Genomic DNA, 13,858 nt, shown 5'->3' with positions numbered 1-13,858 from the left:
TTGATATGAAATGTTTTTTGGTTTCAGAAATGTTGAGATCCAGCGTATCTGTGGTTTGCAGAAACATACAATGTCAACATGTGATTCTGGCAACTGGGTTGGAAATACAACAGTGCTAGTATAGTTTCTCATCCACATCACACCTTATGTCCTCTCCTGCATAACCAATGATATTCAGGGGCTTGTGGCAGAAGGTGTGTGTTGGCCGTTGCTTCCGAGACGTTCTCATCCCAACTCGTCACATACCGCCGCTTTGTCACGCCCATTGGCGTCACTTTATTTTCGGCATCAAAACCACTATAGTTACCCTTGGCATCACGTTAGGGATTAGGCAACAAAAGCATTAGAGTTAGGTTTAGGAAAGAACTACATGGTTGGACTTAAAACGACTGTTTGTACAGTGAAAAATCCACGTAGCAGGATGGTCAGAGCGGTGGCCATTTTATGTGTAACGCTGCCGTTGCGGCGGTTTTAGTGGGTCCAACGGCCCCTCAGCCTCACTCCCCCCCCACTCCATAGAAGGACAGGCTACCTATCCTATCAAACAGGATAGGTGGAATAGAGAAAGACATGTTGACACACAGGCCTGACACCTGTGGCAATCCAATTTTAATCCGACTACAAGGAACCAAGTTAACCCATGAAGACCTCTACTGGATACATACGCCATAGTTACTATAAATAGTGCTATACTAAGCCAGTCAGGGTCACCTGTAAATGAGAACCTCATGAAAGAATGAGAGTAATGAGGAGAAGACAAAAACCTTTGAAGAATGATAAATTATATGATTGTACTGAATATGTACAAACAGACATTTTATTTGTTTTATTAACATTCCAAGTGTGCATCTCTGAACCAAAAGGTCAAGCTATTATTCATAATTATTGTAACCATCAATGACATCAAAATGTTTTCTGTTTGCTGAAATTAAACTAATTACAGGTCTATAAGATAACATTTACTGTCAACTCTCCTACAGTAAAACGTTTAAAAAACAGTCCATAGGCTGTCTACACATGGCTTAGAGCAGTGGTGTCTCAAACTATGGTACGTGTACCACTGGTGGTACGTGTGCTCCCTCTAGTGGTACGCGGAGGAATCTCTGAAATATATATAAAAAAAAAGAAAGAACTATAATTAATTAAAAAACATATAATACTATCAAATACTACTACAATTGAAATGACATACATCATTGAAATGGGATTTAAAATAAGTTTGGGCTTTGCTGTAATATTTTTATTTGAAACAAAAAAACGTATGCCTCCTCTACGTAGCAGCTACGTAGTTGGGTATTAGTGCATGCAAACATCCACGATTAGTTACAAGCTAAACTGTGATGACAAGATAGTAAGCGAGGTAGCTAAATTGATGAAGGGTTCAAAAACACTGCAATCGTGGCTCTAAACGGGAAACTATTATTATGGTTTTATGGAAGAGTTTAAGTGCCAGCTCTAGTGCTACCCCTTTGTCAGCTTTGGCTGACAAAAGTCAACAATAAGTAATATTATTATTAGGAAAATATTTTCCTACTCTGTGAACTGTGCATTGCTGACAATGGGTAGGCCTATACGCTACTGTATTTTAACATCGGTCATAATGGTGGTATTTGGAGAGACATATTTTCTTAGGTGGTACGTGATGTAAAAAGTTTGAGAACCACTGGCTTAGAGAATTACCCATCAGGCACAAGAGGAAACTGCCCTGGGGCCCCAGAGCCCGAGGGCCTGCAAAAGCCTCAGGTTCAGTGTTTGGCAGTTGGTTTTGGGTCGTCTGAGTAACTGTAACTGAGTTTTAGGATACTGGAAGGTGAATATTATCACCTAGCATGATAAGGGCCTCTGTCTTGGAGAGGGACCCTGTGTTAAAATATAGATTTAACCTCCATCATTTCAGCTGATATTGTGCTTACATGGTGGATAATCTGTAAATCATTTGTATGTATTTCTGGAACACTGTAAACAGTGTGTGTGTGTGTATAACTGTAGTGTATATAAGGTATACTTTTTTCTGTGTTTAGTTATTCATTGAATACAATTTACATCTGTTATTGTTTTAATTTATTTGGAGGAAAAAAACATCAATGTTGACTTTGTTAAGATGTATTTATTTAATCATTTCATGAATTTCATGGAATAACTTTTTATTCAAACCTTGTGTTTTAAACATTTCCATGGCATTTGTATAAAGAAGCTAAAATATGGTTTAGAATGGACTTCTTATTATCTTATATAATCATAATATTAGGTGATTATGGGGACGATATCTATAGATCTCTATCTATAGGTGATTATGATGATGTTATCTATAGTTTCTTTATCTATAGGTGATTATGGTGACATTATCTATAGATCTCTATAGGTGATTATGGTGAGGTTATCTAAATGATCTGTATCTATAGGTGATGATGGTGACATTATCTATAGATTTCTATCTATAGGTGATTATGATGACGTTATCTATAGATCTCTATCTATAGGTGATTATGGTGACATTATCTATAGATCTCTATCTATAGGTGATTATGGTGACGTTATCTATAGATCTCTATCTATAGGTGATTATGGTGACGTTATCTATAGATCTCTATCTATAGGTGATTATGGTGACATTATCTATAGATCTCTATCTATAGGTGATGATGGTGACATTATCTATAGATCTCTATCTATAGGTGATTATGGTGACGTTATCTATAGATCTCTATCTATAGGTGATTATGGTGACATTATCTATAGGATCTCTATCTATAGGTGATTATGGTGACATTATCTATAGATCTCTATCTATAGGTGATTATGGTGACGTTATCTAAAGGATCTCTATCTATAGGTGATTATGGTGACATTATCTAAAGGATCTCTATCTATAGGTGATTATGGTGATGTTATCTAAAGGATCTCTATCTATAGGTGATTATGGTGAGGTTATCTATAGATCTCCTATCTATAGGTGATTATGGTGACGTTATATATAGATCTCTATCTATAGGTGATTATGGTGACGTTATCTAGTTATCTAAAGGATCTCTATCTATAGGTGATTATGGTGACATTATCTATAGATCTCTATCTATAGGTGATTATGGTGACGTTATCTATAGATCTCTATCTATAGGTGATTATGGTGACATTATCTATAGATCTCTATCTATAGGTGATTATGGTGACATTATCTAGAGGATCTCTATCTATAGGTGATTATGGTGACATTATCTATAGATCTCTATCTATAGGTGATTATGGTGACGTTATCTAAAGGATCTCTATCTATAGGTGATTATGGTGACATTATCTATAGATCTCTATCTATAGGTGATTATGGTGACGTTATCTAAAGGATCTCTATCTATAGGTGATTATGGTGACATTATCTAAAGGATCTCTATCTATAGGTGATTATGGTGACGTTATCTAAAGGATCTCTATCTATAGGTGATTATGGTGACATTATCTATAGATCTCTATCTATAGGTGATTATGGTGACGTTATCTAAAGGATCTCTATCTATAGGTGATTATGGTGACATTATCTATAGATCTCTATCTATAGGTGATTATGGTGACGTTATCTAAAGGATCTCTATCTATAGGTGATTATGGTGACATTATCTAAAGGATCTCTATCTATAGGTGATTATGGTGACGTTATCTAAAGGATCTCTATCTATAGGTGATTATGGTGAGGTTATCTATAGATCTCCCTATCTATAGTTGATTATGGTGACGTTATATATAGATCTCTATATATAGGTGATTATGATGACCTTATCTATAGATCTCTATCTATAGGTGATTATGGTGACGTTATCTATAGATCTCTATCTATAGGTGATTATGGTGGACGTTATCCAAAGGATCTCTATCTATAGGTGATTATGGTTATCTAGAGACACGCCTCTGCCTCCACTCTCTAAACCTTAGATCCAGTTCATCACTCCGCCTAATAGATTTATGACCGCTGACTTCTACTCATCACTGCATCCTGTATGAAAAGGTTGGGTGGGCCTCTCTAACAGTAAGATGTGATAGGCATTGGTTTGTATTTATTTATAAAGTCCTTAATGTCAACTTGCCGTCATACATCACGTCCTTATATAATTGGTCCTTTAGTCATTCGACTCGTTCAAGTGATCGGCTAAAGCTTGAAGTCCCGCTTGAAAACACTACATTTGGGCAAACTGATTTTGGTGTTTTTGCTGCAAAAACATGGAACAGTTTACAAAACACATTAAAATTAAACACATTTGTACCTCGAGGTGATTTTAAATCCATGATTACAAACTACTAACTGTCTTTAACGTTGTTCTATTGTTGTCTGACTGTATGCTTTTTGTAATTCATTAATTATAGTATGGTCTGTGTTTATTTATTCAGTTTTATTGTACTCTCGACATCATTGTAAATGAGGGCAAGCCCTCAATGATTCCTCCAGATTTAAATAAAGGTTGAATGAAAAGTCTGGATTAGCTTCACAATTCAGGTCTTGAAGTTTGTTGGATCAGGGTCCTCATGTCCAACAGTGCATCCTCCAGAGCTTGGATCATTGAACCTGCTTTAACTTCTGTGCAGTTGTTAGAGGTATCCACAGTGACCCAACAGAGCTTAATGTGATCATCCATAATACTGTAGGACATATTCATCGCTCCTCTTTTAGGAGGGCCAATAATCGACTGAATCCCATTCTTGGACGTTACCTTATGGAGAGGGGCAGAAGGGAGAATGCAGTTGTTAGTTATTGCTGTAACACTGAGACCTCTGACATTTGTTTCTGTGAACTCTAATGAATCTTCTTTTAGGGCTAAGCAAGTATTTTCCGTTACATATTCCAGATGTACGTGGAACGATCCCCCGTCTGTCAGGGTTAGTGGATTCTTATTTATGACCTGAGGTCAACCTCCGGGTCTGAACAGTGAAACCTGAAACCTGCATCCTCTCTACCAGCCAGCAGGGGGCGACTCCTTGCCAGGTCGCTACCACGGCGTTGTTCGGTTTGGGAGTCATCCATGTTTTTTGTTTTACATATTTAACCCTTTCACAGTGTGTTTTCACTTCATCAAAAATTAAGTATAACATTTTAGGTTGTCTGAAAATGTCCTATTCAGCATGTGATGGTGAGACAGGGCTGATGGAATAGTTTACGGCTCAACAGCACAAATAACACTGCTGGTTTGAATGTTTATGACAGAAACATGGATCTTTAAGTAACGTGATATGAAGTGAAACCATCATTATAAGTATAATGATTCCTCTTACATTACATTTCTACTGTCTGGCTTCAATTCACCACCTCACCATCTGTGTCTCCAGAGTTGCCATTGAGGTGCACACAGTACGCCTCTTTCAGGTGCCATTTGTGGGTACGCAAAAGTTATAAATGAGGCCCAAGGTGTTCTCTATTGCATTGTATCTCTGTATTACATATAGTGGAGCGGATAACATCCATTTTTCAATCAAATCGTGTAAATAGTGATACAAGCACCAAATTTGGCATGATGATTGCCGAGGGGTCACTTAGCAAATATGAATGATTGGCCACTTGAAAAATCCAAGATAGCGACCATTTTTCAAGATGGCCGCCACATTGACCTGCTGATAATGATTTATCTCATAGAAAATTAATCTACTTGATCGATTTGAGTGATCTTGGTGTCAAATTATATGTTTTTTGGCATGCTGGATCTAATTATGATAGTTTTAATAATTTTCAACTGCAACATGGCGCCCATTGTTCAAGATGGCTGTCAAATTTACTAGCGGAGAATGTTTTTCTTAAGGAAATGCATGTACTTAGTCAATTTGAATGTGTGATATAGAGTTATATGTTTTCTGGTATGCTTGATCTAATTTTTACAGCTTTAACATCCTACAATAAGTTTTTCCTTTCTTTCTGGCTGTCCGCTGAGCCTTTGCTTTGTTGTTTTTGTAGCTTAAGAGTCCACAGTTCCAGTTCTATTACCTGGTGATGGATATGTAGCTTGTCATACTCCTGCTTATCCGGTCTTTCAGGGAAGGGAATTTTGGATTACTGATCCCCTACTCGACCAACTAGATGAATTTCTATGAGAGAAACCATTATCAGAAGGTCTATTTGGCGGCCACTTTTCAAGATGTCCGCCAAATTGACCATTTGGGATTTTCAAGTGGCCAATCGTTCATATTTGCTAAGGGTCCCCTCTGGAATCATCATGCCAAATTTGGTACTTGTATCAGTATTTGCATGATTTTTCCACTATCCGCTCCACTAATATTCCATCCACAACGTGCTGAAGGCTTGGTTCCAGCCACTATGAATAAATGAGAACTTTCAAAGAAAAGATTTGAAATAGAAGACATTTATAACTGGCAATGATGCCAGGAGAACCCTCCAGCTATGAGAGGGGGGTCGAAGAAAGGGCATAGAGACCACTGTACCAGAGGGAGAGATTGGATAAAACGATTCATGCAGAGTTGTACTGAGAGAACATGTCAGCCGACAATATCCGAAGGTACCCGAGAACGCCAAAGACAGCCACTGATTGAAGAGAACGATTCATACTGAGTTGCACCGAGTAACACCGAGGGATCCAACAGACCCAGAATGCTGAGGTCCAGACAGAACCTACTTTCCAATCCAACAGCACAACCTCCCATCTACTCATTGGAAGGTGATATAAATACATTTTCAGATGTGAAAGAGTTTGATGATTAGGCTACTAAACAAATTTTGAGTCATTTAATATATAAAGGTCAGTTTAAGAAATTGATAGTTGATATTAGATGCAAGAATAATTAAGAAATCCATAAATAAGCTCTAAACCTAATTAGACCAGCCCTAAATGTAGAAGATGATCTGCTTCACAATCTTCCCTGGTGCTTCTTAAACTCTTTGCTGCTGAACGGTGCATTAACACCGAGAATTAAATTGAATTGATAAACGTCAAATGATAAATTCAATCAGAGGTATCACTCACTGAATTGATCAGACCACATTTGATTTGTTTCTATTCAGAAATGTTCATCGTTGTATTCACTGTATTCCTTCATTCATCTACTCAACAACTCCAATCACTGTTCACGTATGCTCAAGAACTCCGTAGCATCCCTGACCTTATGAGACTCAATTCATTCATTTAAATCTTGAAGTTTTCCCTATTTGACAAGATTGGTGGCGCCTGGTAGAATTTGGATATTAATGCTAATTGTGTGTGATATCTGAAGCTGAGTGTCATCACACTCCTTCACATCTTATGACAATTTATGGTTTTATGATTCTTCATTTTGAGTTATGAAATTATAGATATATTGATGATATTAATTAATGATTTATTATCAATCTGCTCAATGCTACAGACGAAATATAGCAGTATTTATATTTGATGTCACAGTTTAATCCCAGTACTTACTTGATTTCCAAAGAAATCGTGTTGGGCTCTTTCTTGGTAGTCTGTTAAGATACCAGGAAGGGGGATTTTTTCTTCAACAGCTTGCCAATACAGACCAGTGAGGTGGATGTGCATGTTCTGGCCATGAAAATGACTGTTGGGATGGAGACAATTCATTTGTTTGTAAAGTTGATCACCAGATATAGTAGCTGTTAAAGGTACCCTGTAGAGTTTTCTTGTAAACAAAGTTTGGTTATCAGTTTTTTCATGGTGTAGCCTTGAGATATAACAAACTTGTTAGATGAATTTCCTTCCTCACAAAAAAATTTGCGGATCTGATCTTCCTCAAAGTTTGAAACCTGCACTGTTTACAATAATGTTTACTTGCTAGTCTTCTTCTTCCCCACCATTGCTGGTGCTTTGCAGGAATGTTTATCACAATAAACACTTACTCGTACATCCTTGTGCACACAAGCAAAGAACATGAGGAACCACATGTTGAACATTACTCCATAGCACTACTAGTGGATTGAAAACTCCACAGGGTACCTTTAACTTTCTGCCAACTGTTTCAACTGGACAGAGTAGCATCAGTAACGAACAGATGCTTTAAGCTGGGCATACACTGTAGGATTCTAGAAATGTTGTTGTGTACTTCCTACTCCTACTGAAAAGGTCCGATCATCAGCCACGACCTGAGCGATCACACTATACGGTCAGATCATCAGCCACGACCTGAGTGATCACACTGTACGGTCCGATCGTCAGCCACGACCTGAGTGATCACACTATACAGTCTGATCATCAGCCACGACCTGAGTGATCACACTGTACGGTCCGGTCATCAGCCACGACCTGAGTGATCAGACTGCACGGTCAAATCATCAGCCACAACCTGAGGTGATCACACTGTACGGTCCGATCAACAACCACAACCTGAGGACAATTACACTGTACGATCCAATCGTCAGCCACAACCTGAGCGATCACACTGTACGGTCCGATCGTCAGCCACAACCTGAGCGATCACACTGTACAGTCTGATTATCAGCCACGACCTGAGTGATCACACTGTACGGTCCCGATCGTCAGCCACATCATCAGCCACGACCTGAGCAATCACACTGTATGGTCCGATCGTCAGCCACGACCTGAGAGATCAAACTATACGGTCCCGATCCTCAGCCACAACCTGAGTGATCACACTGTAACGGTCCGGTCATCAGCCACGGACCTGAGTGATCAGACTGCACGGTCAAATCATCAGCCACAACCTGAGTGATCACACTGTACGGTCCGATCAACAACCACAACCTGAGCAATTACACTGTACGATCCAGATCATCAGCCACAACCTGAGCGATCACACTGTACGGTCCGATCGTCAGCCACAACCTGAGCGATCACACTGTACAGTCTGATTATCAGCCACGACCTGAGTGATCACACTGTACGGTCCGAATCGTCAGCCACATCATCAGCCACGACCTGAGCAATCACACTGTATGGTCCGATCGTCAGCCACGACCTGAGAGATCAAACTATACGGTCCCGATCCTCAGCCACAACCTGAGTGATCACACTGTACGGTCTGATCGTCAGCCATGACCTGAGTGATCACACTGTACGGTCCTATCATCAGCCACGACCTGAGTGACCTCACTGTATGGTCCGATCGTCAGCCACAACCTGAGTGATCACACTGTAACGGTCTGATCTTCATCACGACCTGAGTGATCTCATTGTATGGTCCGATCGTCAGCCACGACCTGAGTGATCAAGCTGTATAGTCCGATCATCAGCCACTACGTGAGTGATCACATTGTACGGTCCGATCGTCAGCCACGACCTGAGTGATCACACTGTACGGTCCTATCATCAGCCACGACCTGAGCAATCACACTGTACTGTCCGATCATCAGCCACGACTTGAGTGATCTCACTGTACGGTCCGATCGTCTGCCACGATCTGAGTGATCTCACTGTACGGTCCCGATCGTCAGCCACGACCTGAGTGATCACACTATACGGTCCAATCGTGAGTCACGACCTGAGAGATCACACTGTACGGTCCGATCGTCAGCCATGAACTGAGAGATCACACTGTACAGTCCGATCGTCATCCACGACCTGAGTGATCTCATTGTATGGTCCGATCGTCAGCCACGACCTGAGTGATCAAGCTGTATAGTCCGATCATCAGCCACTACGTGAGTGATCACATTGTACGGTCCGATCGTCAGCCACGACCTGAGTGATCACACTGTACGGTCCTATCATCAGCCACGACCTGAGCAATCACACTGTACGGTCCGATCATCAGCCACGACTTGAGTGATCTCACTGTACGGTCCGATCGTCAGCCACGATCTGAGTAATCTCACTGTACGGTCCGATCGTCAGCCACGACCTCAGTGATCTCACTGTATGGTCCGATCGTCAGCCACGACCTGAGAGATCAAAACTATACGGTCCCGATCGTGAGTCACGACCTGAGAGATCACACTGTACGGTCCGATCGTCAGTCACGACCTGAGTAATCACACTGTACGGTCCGATCGTCAGCCACGAACTGAGAGATCACACTGTACAGTCCGATCGTCAGCCACGACCTGAGTGATCAAGCTGTATAGTCAGCCACTACGTGAGTGATCACATTGTACGGTTCGATCGTCAGCCATGACCTGAGTGATCACACTGTACGGTCCTATCATCAGCCACGACCTGAGCAATCACACTGTACTGTCCGATCATCAGTCACGACTTGAGTGATCTCACTGTACGGTCCGAGTCGTCTGCCACGACCTGAGTGATCTCACTGTACGGTCCGATCGTCAGCCACGACCTGAGAGATCTCATTGTATGGTCCAATCGTCAGCCACGACCTGAGTGATCAAGCTGTATAGTCCGATCATCAGCCACTACGTGAGTGATCACATTGTACGGTCCGATCGTCAGCCACGACCTGAGTGATCACACTGTACGGTCCTATCATCAGCCACGACCTGAGCAATCACACTGTACGGTCCGATCATCAGCCACGACTTGAGTGATCTCACTGTACGGTTCCGATCGTCAGCCACGATCTGAGTAATCTCACTGTACGGTCCCGATCGTCAGCCACGACCTCAGTGATCTCACTGTACGGTCCCGATCGTCAGCCACAACCTGAGTGATCACACTGTACGGTCTGATCGTCAGCCACGACCTGAGTGATCACACTGTACGGTCCTATCAATCAGCCACGATAAGAGAATTGGAGGTAAGCTAGCTACTTATCTACATTGTTATCTTGATAACTACGCTCTGATTACTGTAAGAAAAGTAGAAAAAAGGCGCTGACTGGGAATCGCTTCGTAGCTCTGCTTCAACTGTGTGACGGATGACCAATTTCTGAAATGTAAAGTCATCCGACTGTCCGACGGCCAGTTGGCAGGAGTTAATCGGGTCCTTGGTCCCTCCTATACCTTGCACGGGAAACGATGCCCAACGAAGCTGAAATTCTGTCCAACTCTAAAATGGGTCATGTGGCTCAAATTACGGGCTAAAATTGTACAGTGAATGCCCAGCTTTATATGGACAACAAAAACAAGGTCCAAAGGGAGGAAATTGATCAGGACACTGAAAGTATTCAAGAATATATGTGATGTGGGATAGTAACAAGATAACAAGAGAAAGGCATAATTACACTGATAATAAACTGGACATACACTGAACTAAAGTACTGAGAGCAGTGCTGTGAACAATACTCACCATGACAATGTCCCGAGTGTGTGCCTTCAGAGCTTTCTCCAATAAATCAACTTTCTCTGAGTTCTGTGCAAAACAGGATTAAGACATGAATGTTACAAGTCATCACTTGTAGTTGGATAGTGTTTATGAGCATGATTGCTGTGGCAGCAATAGTACGATCTAAAGCAACTTAAGGGCAGTATATTCTGATCTTTCAAGCTGATCCATTGAAATTTGACTGATCTGAGATCAAGTAGAATTTAAATACTATAAACATCTCCAGCATCAGCTGTAATTAGGGCCCGAGCACCGACAAAGTCGGGTCCGAGGACCTATGTTCTTCTAATGATTATTAGGGCCCGAGCACCGACAACGTCGGGTCCGAGGACCTATTGTTCTTCAAATGATTATTAGGGCCCGAGCACCGACAACGTCGGGTCCGAGGACCTATTGTTCTTCAAATGATTATTATTATTATTAGGGCCCGAGCACGAAAGTGCCAGGACCCAACGGTGTCCTGGCACGAAGTGCAAGGAACCTATTGTTTTTGTCAGTATTATTATTATTTTTCCCGCTGGTAGATCGCGTTTTTGGGACCTTAGCCATCCCCAAAAACTCACCAAAAGTGGAGTATGCGTCAGAACTGGTGGGAAATTCAATGTTTCTGGAGTGACTGGGCTCGGGTTTCTCCAGGGGGCTCCATAGCGCCCCCTAACGTACGCAGTTTTTCCGAGAAAGTTTCTTCGATCTTCACGAAATTCAAGTATGTCATTGCTCACAGCCCTCATACCTGGATTAAATGATTTTGAGATTTCTTCGGCCAACAGGAAGTCAGCCATGTTGGACTTCCTGCGTGATTTAAAATTTACGAACGCATATTTGAAGACTTTAGGATGCACAAAAAAATAATGAAACTTTACACGCACATCCAAACTCGTAATTAGTTTATTTAGTGGTGAAATTTTGCTTGGGCGTCGCATGTTGGCTCTCTAGCGCCCCCTTATGTCTTTCAGATTTTGAACATACGAGGTACTCGAAAACTCATGAAATTTGGCAAAATGATAGACACCTGTGAACTTTATTTAAATGTATAGCCATTAGGCTCAGTGTGTTTAGCCGGCTCTATAGCGCCCCCTAACGCGTTGAATTTTAACTTTGTCAAAGTTGATCCGATATTCATGAAATTTGGTATGCATATCCCACTCATCATTTGAAACATATTCCTCATTGGGTTTCATTAGCTCCGCCCACCCAGAAGTCGGCCATATTGGATTTTATGTACGATTTTCCCAATTTTTGCGTTTTATAGGCCATGTACTTTAACGAACTCCTCCTACAGATTTGATCACATCGAGTTGAAATTGGTCAGGACCATCTTAAGACCTTGAGGATGAAAAGTTATTAAAATGGTGAGTCTTCACTTAACGAGCGGAACCGTGGCGTGGCGGCCATTTGAGCCATTCGCCATGAAACAGGCAGTTATTGTAACTCAACTGTACATAGTCCGATCTGCCCCAAATCTCTCAGGTATGATGGTGGTCCAGTACTGATGACATGTATATGAAAAAATATACTCATAGCCCCGCCCCAAGACGTTATCCCCGCCCCTTTCATATCTCATGAACCGTTTATAGTAGAGTCTTGTGGGAGGTTGTTATATCACTCAAACAGAGAGTGCCTGTTTCATTGGTGAAAGTTATGCCCGCCCCCTACACATTAGCCACGCCCCCTTTCATAACTCATGATCCGTTTGTAGTACAGTCTTGTGGGAGGTGTCATATCACTCAGCAGAGAGTGCCTGTTTCATTGGTGAATGTTATGCCCGCCCCCTACACATTAGCCCCGCCCCCTTTCATTACTCATGATCCGTTTGTCGTAGAGTCTTGTGGGAGGTGTCATATCACTCAGCAGAGAGTGCCTGTTTCATTGTGAAGGTTATGCCCGCCCCCTACACATTAGCCCCGCCCCCTTTCATAACTCATGATCCGTTTGTCGTAGAGTCTTGTGGGAGGTGTCATATCACTCAGCAGAGAGTGCCTGTTTCATTGGTGAAGGTTATGCCCGCCCCCTACAACATTAGCCCCGCCCCCTTTCATAACTCATGATCCGTTGTCGTAGAGTCTTGTGGGAGGTGTTATATCACTCAGCAGAGAGTGCCTGTTAAGTTTGGTGTTGTTATCCCCGCCCCCTACACATTAGCCACGCCCCCCTTCATAACTCGTGAACCGCTTGTCGTAGAGCCTTGCGGCAGGCGTCGTGGCGCCCGTCAGAGTTTCAGTTTCACGGTGCCCGGCCGCGTCGGTCGGCGTCCCGCCAGCATCCCCGACGCGCAAGTAGGGGCGAGGGCCCGTTCATCGCTGCTTGCAGCTTTAATTATTATTATTAGGGCCCGAGCACCGACAAAGTCGGTCCGAGGACCTATTGTATTTCAAATGATTATTAGGGCCCGAGCACCGACAACGTCGGGTCCGAGGACCTATTGTTTCTTCAAATGATTATTAGGGCCCGAGCACCGACAAAGTCGGTCCAAGGACCTATTGTATTTCAAATGATTATTATTAGGGCCCGAGCACCGACAAAGTCGGTCCGAGGACCTATTGTATTTCAAATGATTATTATTAGGGCCCGAGCACCGACAATGTCGGGTCCGAGGACCTATTGTTCTTCAAATGATTATTAGGGCCCGAGCACCGACAAAGTCGGTCCGAGGACCTATGGTATTTCAAATGATTCTTATTCTTATTCTTATTATTCTATTATGT

General features: G+C 42.0%; 1 protein-coding gene and 2 long non-coding RNA genes across 3 annotated transcripts in view; 1 reads left to right on the top strand and 2 right to left on the bottom strand.

The window, feature by feature from the left end:
* Positions 1-162: 162 nt before the first annotated feature.
* On the top strand, positions 163-4,462 carry LOC119495228. The gene is made up of 2 exons (XR_005208400.1): positions 163-2,992; positions 3,041-4,462. It is a non-coding gene; the product is annotated as an uncharacterized LOC119495228 (long non-coding RNA).
* Positions 4,463-4,472: 10 nt separating this feature from the next.
* LOC119495763 (carnitine O-acetyltransferase-like) overlaps positions 4,473-13,858 on the bottom strand; it is a 105,401-nt gene continuing 96,015 nt past the window's right edge. The window contains exons 10-11 of the mRNA XM_037782522.1: positions 11,118-11,180; positions 4,473-4,697 (exon numbers count right to left, since the gene is read on the bottom strand). Coding sequence (XP_037638450.1) covers positions 4,473-4,697; positions 11,118-11,180 — 288 coding nt within the window. The remainder of the gene's footprint in view (positions 4,698-11,117; positions 11,181-13,858) is intronic.
* LOC119495234 lies at positions 8,483-9,017 on the bottom strand. Its single transcript, XR_005208406.1, has 3 exons — positions 8,934-9,017; positions 8,720-8,799; positions 8,483-8,515 (listed from the first exon to the last, which is right to left on the bottom strand). It is a non-coding gene; the product is annotated as an uncharacterized LOC119495234 (long non-coding RNA).

This window comes from Sebastes umbrosus, chromosome 10, assembly GCF_015220745.1.
Source record: "Sebastes umbrosus isolate fSebUmb1 chromosome 10, fSebUmb1.pri, whole genome shotgun sequence".
NCBI classification, from domain to species: domain Eukaryota; kingdom Metazoa; phylum Chordata; class Actinopteri; order Perciformes; family Sebastidae; genus Sebastes; species Sebastes umbrosus.
This window is presented reverse-complemented; position numbering and strand designations above follow the sequence as displayed.